The following is an 8177-nucleotide window of genomic DNA, read 5'->3' on the forward strand; positions in this document are numbered from 1 at the left end:
GCTCGGCTCCCCCGGTCCGTTGGGCTTGAGCACGGTTGGGTAGGGCCGAAGGGGGAGCGCCGAGCCGCCGAGGCATCTCTCCTTTCCGGGTCGGATGGCCCACTGGCCTCGGGTTAGCAGGCCACTGCGTGACTCCATCCACACGCCTGCGTTCCTCTCCGGCAAGCTTTTCAGCTTAAAGCTTCTCAAAAAAAATCTTTTCAGCTTAAAGAAGCTATGCAAAATTTCGCTATAGTTCGTTTTTTGGGGGGCAATTTTTGCCAAAATTTGGTCAAAACCGTAGGCATGCGTACTGCCGTGGCCTACGTTGCACAGAATAAAAACGCTATGAAACAATTGTGTGATATATTCTCTCTGTTCAGGACCATGAGCTGGCTCGGACGGGGACGAACAGGCACACATCCGAGAGAAAGGCTTATACAAAAACAAGAAAAAGATGCCCCGCCGTCATGAAAACATACTATGATTCCAACGGTCACGTAATTTGGCCGAGCAATAAAAAACAGTCGACTGAAAATTCTACCTATCTATTTATCACATACTTTTAAAGCATAATACATGGTTCTATTTTAGGCCTCGCATTAATCCACACCATCAAAATTATTCTGATTTTTTGATCTATTATTCACGGCTCGGATTTAACGATAGACACGTACGTATATAAGCATGTAATCCCATTTGATGGGAGTCAATATTATTGGAGATTGTGTTGAAAACAAAGGTAGATTGCAAATCCAAAGCTGACTGTTAGTATCATCAATTGGGATGTGACACGCGTAAGGATGCACGTCTCTTGCAAGGCTAGGACGTGGCGGAGAAAACATGCTAGGCATAATACATAAATTGATGTATGCATACATCCATATGAGTGTTCTAATATGTCAAAGACAACCATGACATCAATTAGAGTATTTAAAGAAATCATTGGGGAATGAACTTAGGAGACTACTAAAACCTTTGTCTCATGTGCACACGTCTCGTTCTCATTTCATTAAAGAAAATCTCATTCTTCCTCTGATGTCCGCATCTCGATCTAATTTCATTAAAAAAATCTCATTCTCTGAGAGAAAAAACTTGCATTCCGCATGCTCACGTAAGAACGCAATTTATTCATTTGATGAAAGTCCATATTGTCGGAGATTGTGTCGTATATGGAAGTACATTGCAAATCTAAAGTTGACCGATAGTATCTTCAATAGGGATGTGACTTCTCTTGTAAGGCTAGGACATGGTAGGGAAAACGTAGTAGGCGTAATGTATACACTGGTTTATGCATACAAACCTATGAGTGTAGTAGTATATCGAAAGACAACCATGTCATCAATTAGAGTATATAGAGAAAATTGATCTGAACTTTAAGACATCCACTAAAACCTTCCACTCATGTCTACTCGTCTCATTCTCATTTCCTTAAAAACGTACTATTCTCATTCTTCCACTCATGTTTGCACATGTTATTCTCATTTCAATAAAAAAAGTCTCATTGTCATTTCTATGAAAGAAAAACCTTGAATTCCGCACGCTTATGTAAGAGTGCAAGAAAAATATCCGTAAACTGCAAGATTAGCCAAAAACAATTAATCATAACAATTCCATTGTTTGGCATATGGCATATATGAAGAAGAAGATGGGTATGCTTAAAATTCTCACACCTAAACGAAGGACCCATTTATAGGACAATGCCACAAGGGTCTTTATGAAATCTTAGCAATGTCATGGCATGCTCAACTATCTCTTAACCTAGCTATGTTAGGCTCTACAACCATTGTTGTAGCTCATCACATGTACTTTATGCCTCCCTACCCATACCTAGCTACTGGCCATGGTACACAACTTTCCTCGTTCACACACCATATGTGGATTGGCAAATTTCTCATAGTCAGTTCTGGTGCACATAACCAATAAATTAGTATAGCAATATATGTATCTATCTATTATATACTAAAAGCACAATATGAAGAAAAATAAAAAAAATGTTCTAGAAAATCCCACAAATAAGCAAAACATCTGAACATATATCGCCAGGACCCTTAATTCTAAAAATAAAACTAACAGTTAGATCAAACTCATAGGAAGAAATGGACGGCATCACATGATCCACATCATATACGAAAACCACGATACAAGGTCCTTTTCAAGACCTCACATTGATTCACGTCATCAAAACTATTTTGTTTTTTCAATCTATAATTAAAGCCTCGGATTTAGTGAGAGATCCGCACTTGTATAAGCATGTAATCCCGTCTGATGGGAGATTATGTCGTATAAGGAGGTGGATTACAAATTCAAAGTTGATCTGTAGTATGTTCAACCCGGATGTGACACACATGAAAATGCACGTCTATTGCAAGACTAGGACATTGCATGGCAAAACGTGCTCGACATAATATATAAAAGCTGGTTTGTGGTACATGTGAGTGTACTAATATATCAAAAGACAACTTATATATTGATATGAACCTAAAATGACTACTAAAACCTTCCTCGCATGTTCACAGTCTCATTAAAAAAAGGCTCATTACCATTCTCATGAGAGAAAATCTTAAATTCTGCACCCTTATGTAAGAACATAATCACAAGGTATGCTAGAAAATCTCACAAATAAACAATCATCTGCCGTACATTTGTGGTCCCGTAATTCTATAAATAAAATCAATAGTTTAGATCAAACTCATAGGAGGAAATGAAGATTGTGCCACATGAACCACATTATATACTAAAGGCAAAATATAGGGTTGTTTTAGAGGCCTCACACTAATCCACATCATCAAATTATTTTGATTGTTCGGTTTATAATTATCGGCTCAGATTTAGTGAGGGGTCCGCTTGATGGGAGTGTGTATTGTTGGAGACTGTGTCGTAGACGAAGGTGGATTGCAAATCCAAAGCTGGTCAATGGTATCTTCAATCCAGATGTGAGACAAGTCAGGCTGCACATCTCCCAGGGGAAAACGTGCTATGCATAATGTATACATTAATTTAAGCATGCGTACATGTGAGTATACTAATATATTTGAAATGGAACCATGTCAACCATTAGATTATATGAAGAAAATTGATATGTACTTAAAACAACTACTAAAACCTTCCGCTCATGTTTACACATCCGACTCTCATTTCATTAAAAAAACATGTCATTCTCATCCTTCCACTCATGTCTGCACATGTCATTCTCATTTCAATAAAAAAAACCTCTCATTCCCATTCTTATGAGAGAAAAACCTTGAATTTCACACACTTATGTAAGAGCACAAGAAAAATCTCCACAGACTCCAACAATAGTCAAAATAATAATTGTAAAGGCTCCATTGTTTGACATATGGTATGCGTGGAAAAGAAGGGCAAGCTTAAAATTCTCACAAGAAAACGTATATTTGGTCGGTAGTCGTGTGAACCCCTCTGTTTATCGCTATAGATCACAACCAATAGATATTTGTTGAAGTTAATACTTCAAACTTAGTTTTTCAAAACCATCGAAACCGATAGAATAGTGATCTTGCTTCAAAGACCTCGTCGCAAAGAACACAAATATATAAATTAAACATAAATTAAACTTTCAATCCAAAAGATAAAATAGATTTAAATTTGGAAGTCGAATGAAAAAACATGAAAGTTAGGGTGGGTGAAGCACCCAATATCCGACGAAAGTATGCATGCAGTGGGCCCTCAAAATAATCAAAATCTAAACAATTGCAGGGGACTAGCCACCTTTTTGAATCCTGAGGAAAATCTGTGGCCGGCCAAAAGCGTGTGCAGGCCGCTAGCTGCGTGCCCGTTTGAAATATTAGGAGATCACATAGTATTCATGTTGCCCACGTCACGCATCTGATCCTTACGTTTCTCTGCTGCAATTTCCATGGACGCCGCATCTTTGTCGCACAATGCCGATTTCATGACGGATAACGAGCATGGATGCCATTATACATATTCCAGAACCAAATGAATCGATCCATTAGCCCCAACGGCCTATGCATCACAAAACAAAATGTTGTGCAACAACTGTATGATATATCCCCGTTGTTCAGGACCAAATAAGTGCCGGGAGGAACAGATTCATCTGCCTGAGGATTGGTTTTAACGAGGTGAGGGAGTCTACCTGGATGCCACATCCAACTAACCCACCACTACTAGGTAGTAGCATCTTCCCCACCACACATGGTGCGTCTGCACTCACACAAAAGCTATGCCAACAATCAATTGCATTTCTAGCTCTGACGATCCAATTGAGGGGGAGCTAACTGATGTGGCTTTGATTAGTCGTGATCGATTACAGAATCCCTTCCTGCAATGGAAAGAGAGGGTGGAAAGTGAGTAGTGACTAGAGAGAGCAAGATAAGGTTAGCATAATGGGGTTCGAGTAGTGGGTGTCCCATTGAAGCTCACTCCGGGTGTTTTGTAGTAATCAATTGAAAAATGACACCGCCTCTTTTTCTAGTGTCAAAAAGACGTCTTACATTTGGAAAAAGAGGGAGTACTAGATTACACGGGGCTCGAGCTTCATGCACCTGATTTGCCATTCGTCATGCACCGGTGAGCATTTGACACGAAAGGATTTCCCTTTTTTCCTTTTTTGGCCCTGCTATTTAGTGTTTTAGCTTTACTACAGTTTAGTTTTTTTTTGTACTTTTGGGGTCATTAGGCACTTGCGGGATTCTCCTGTCCACTAGTTAAATTATGTTCTCGAGCAGCCATTTGAGATCAGCATATGGTGCTCTCCTCGGAAAGAGAGAGGGAAAGGGGCTGCCATGATCTCAGGACGATCATGTTTTCGTGACACCTGAACAGACAAGGCGGAGAACTTCGGGCTGGCCTCGATCATGCATGGGTCCTTTTCATCCGGTGTGCGGGAAATGTATCACCGATGGTAGGTTGACAACTCTCTCCACATACACTGACATCTCTAATGATTGGCATGTTACATAGTACCGTACTACTGTTTTGTTTAGTTTGTCTTTATCATAAAGTTAGTGGCTGTCCGATGAAGTTACTGTCGCGAGGCATGAAAACCGCGGGTTATCCTACTTTTCAAAATAAATAAACATCCTACTACTACTGTTTTGTTGTGCTTGTGTTGTGTTCTGAGACAAGAAAATCTACACTAGTGAGCAGGCGCATCACTTAATCCTGATTCCATCTATCAGCACCTCTAACCATTCTCCTCTTTTCGGCACTAACCAAAGATCTGACCAAAACCGACAGCATCGGTACTGCCACTGTTCTCAGTGCAGATCTAGCAGGGGCACCGTAAGCAACATCCATCCACGCCCTACATACACGATACACCTGTGTGGATTCAGAGCCGCCTAGTGCATGTAAAATTCCACGCGCCCACTGCTGCCTCAGGTGGAGCTGTCTCATAAGGATATGTACGAGTGCACTGTATCACAGTGACATCCCCATGCATCAGGTGCTAGCCACTTCATCACCATCACCGCAGCTATATATCCCACGGCACCACCGCCTTTATAAAGACAGGCTCGACCTGCACTTGGCGTTCTTCTTCGACTCGATCAGTTCTTCTGGAGTGAAACCTGATCAGCTCGGGCTATAGGCTTGGGCATGGCTGGAGGAGGTGAGACGATGGGGCTGGGAGGGCTGTGGAGGAGGTACGCGCCGCACAACATGATGATCATGGTGCAGCTCTGCTACACCCTCATGTACTTCGTCACCGAGGCCGCCTTCAACCGCGGCCTCAACCCCTACGTCTACGTCACCTACCGCCACCTCCTCGTCGCCCTCCTCCTCTGGCCCTTCGCCTACTACCACGAGAAGTACGTAATAAGCTCGATCTTGCCTTCATCAATTACACCACGAGATTCAAACTTAATTTGGCGATGTGATGATGAATCTGTCTTCATTTTTGGGCGCCAGGAAGCTGAGGCCCAAGATGACCTGGATGCTGTTCCTGGAGATCTTCGTGCTCTCGCTTCTGGGGTAAGAAGTACCAAGGATGACTGAGAAAAACAGTTCATATATATGTAATATGTAGGTTTCATCCTGAGAAAAATAAGTGGAATTGTTGCAGGGTGAGCTTGACCCTGAACATGTACTTCGCGAGCCTCAAGTACACGTCCCCGACCTTCGTCACCTCCATGGTCAACACCGTCGCCTCCATCACCTTCGTCATCGCCATCGCGCTCCGGATGGAGATCGTGGACCTGCGCAGCGCGCGGGGGCTCGCCAAGGTGGCCGGCACCGCGGTGTCCTTCGCGGGGGTCACCACCATGACGCTCTACAAGGGCGCGGCCATCGCGAGCCCCTGGAGGGCGCCCGTGCGCATCCCCGGCGCCGGCGGCGACGCCCCGCACGACGCCTGGCTCAAGGGGTCCCTCCTTGCCGTCGCCAGCTGCGTGTGCTGGTCCGTCTGGTACATCATGCAGGCCACGTCCGTGAAGCGCTACCCGGCGGAGCTGTCGCTGACGGCGTGGATGGCCACCGTGGGCGGCGCCCAGTCGGCGGCCTTCGCGGTGCTGCTGCAGCACGAGAGGCGGGACTGGCTCGTCGGCTTCGGCCTCAACTTCTGGTGCATCATCTACTCCGTACGTGCCTGCTCTTGTCTCAGATCACCGTCTGTCTTTCTCCCCCGTCCATGCCACTCGCCATGCATGTAGCCAGCGCATGCTCATGAACTGCGTGCGTGCACGAACTCGCAGGGGCTCGCGTGCAGCGGGTTCACGGTGTTCGCGCAGCTGTGGTGCACGGAGAAGAAGGGGCCCGTGTTCGTCACCATGTTCAACCCGGTGTCCACCATCATGGTGGCCATCCTCGCCTACTTCATCTTCGGCGAGAACCTATACGTCGGAAGGTACGTACGTAGTACATCTGTACATGCGTGCGGTGCATGCTCGCTCGCTGCTCCTCAACTAAATCGGTGCTCCGTTCCGGCATGGCATGGCAACCTGGACACAACATTGGCATGACTGCCCGCGCTCTCCTGCGTGCGTGCGTGCGTGCGTGCACCAACTACGTGTGTCTGTCTCACCGGCTTAATTAATAATTACTGTTGCTTGTTAATTAACCGGCATGCCTGGCCTGCAGCATAATCGGGGGAGTGGTGGTCATCCTGGGCCTCTACATGCTGCTCTGGGGCAAGGACAAGGACCAGGAGTACAACAACGCAGGAGCAGCGGCGAGCGGCGAGGAGCAGGCCGGCGAGCCCGGTCTGGACTGCGAGAAGCAGCGACAGGAGGAACAAGAGGAGACCAAGACGATGAAGTAGGATAGGAGGAGGGGTCAGAATTGCCTGCCATCCGTGTGCATGCCCAGCGCCGGTCCTGGAGTTTCGGAGGCCCCGGGGCGAACTCAAATGAATGGGCCCAATGACAGCATTGGAGGGAAAAAAATATTCCATACTTTGATAAAAAATATATTGCAAAGCTATAATAAACAACGGTAATTTTTCTTGGTAAATAACACTCCAAGTCATAAATAACAATTTCATACTGTAGGTGTAAATCAAACATCATAGAAGTCACAGAGCATAACAAAAAAGAAATGACATACTAGCGAACCTCCAAGCCTCCAGTAATCATGAGAAACGGCTCCATGCATTTTTTGATGCAAAATCATTAAATGAAAATGTCAAGATAAATGTAGTCTGTTTCAAACACAAGATTTTGTTCCCTTGTAGGCCCTTTTTATAATCAGAATATCTCTTGATTTATTGTCAAGAGTGTCCCAGTTTCTAGGTTCATAGATATCAAAAGGAGAAAATCCTTGTTCATCTACACTTGCGGGATTCTCACGGTCACTCAAAATATTTATAGGAGTCCCATATGGGCATTGTTTCCTCAATTGTGGTCTCATTCTCAGCGGGTTGTTGTTGGCCTTGTGCCGAGAAGTGTATGGATGAACCCGGGTACATATGAACCCATTTTGGAAAACACATTTTGCAATGTCAAAAAATTCTAAAACAATGTGCCCGCGGACATCTCCATATTCTATGTGTGTGCAGAATTTCACGGAAAAACAACTTTTTTTGTAGCATGTGCAACAAAGACAAAATTTTATACCGTGAAACGCTATTTAGAAGCAGTTGTCTTTTTTACTGAGACAAAACAAAAATACCTTTTTACACAAAACTTTGTACCGTGGACATACCTTTGCGAACATGTATGCATAATTTTTTTTTGAATTTTTGAACATTACAAAACGCGTAAAAAGTACATTTTTAAAAA

At 44.1% G+C, this 8177-nt stretch overlaps 1 protein-coding gene across 1 annotated transcript; it reads left to right on the forward strand.

Annotated features, from left to right (window-relative positions):
- Positions 1 to 5271: 5271 nt before the first annotated feature.
- Positions 5272 to 7609, forward strand: LOC119287632 (WAT1-related protein At1g43650-like). The gene is made up of 5 exons (XM_037567211.1): positions 5272 to 5771; positions 5872 to 5934; positions 6026 to 6539; positions 6654 to 6805; positions 7039 to 7609. Exons 1-5 carry the CDS (start codon positions 5560 to 5562, stop codon positions 7217 to 7219), a joined length of 1122 nt encoding a protein of 373 aa, XP_037423108.1. The 5' UTR covers positions 5272 to 5559; the 3' UTR covers positions 7220 to 7609.
- The last annotated feature ends 568 nt before the right edge of the window (positions 7610 to 8177 follow it).

Source organism: Triticum dicoccoides, chromosome 4A (genome assembly GCF_002162155.2).
Source record: "Triticum dicoccoides isolate Atlit2015 ecotype Zavitan chromosome 4A, WEW_v2.0, whole genome shotgun sequence".
NCBI lineage: Eukaryota > Viridiplantae > Streptophyta > Magnoliopsida > Poales > Poaceae > Triticum > Triticum dicoccoides.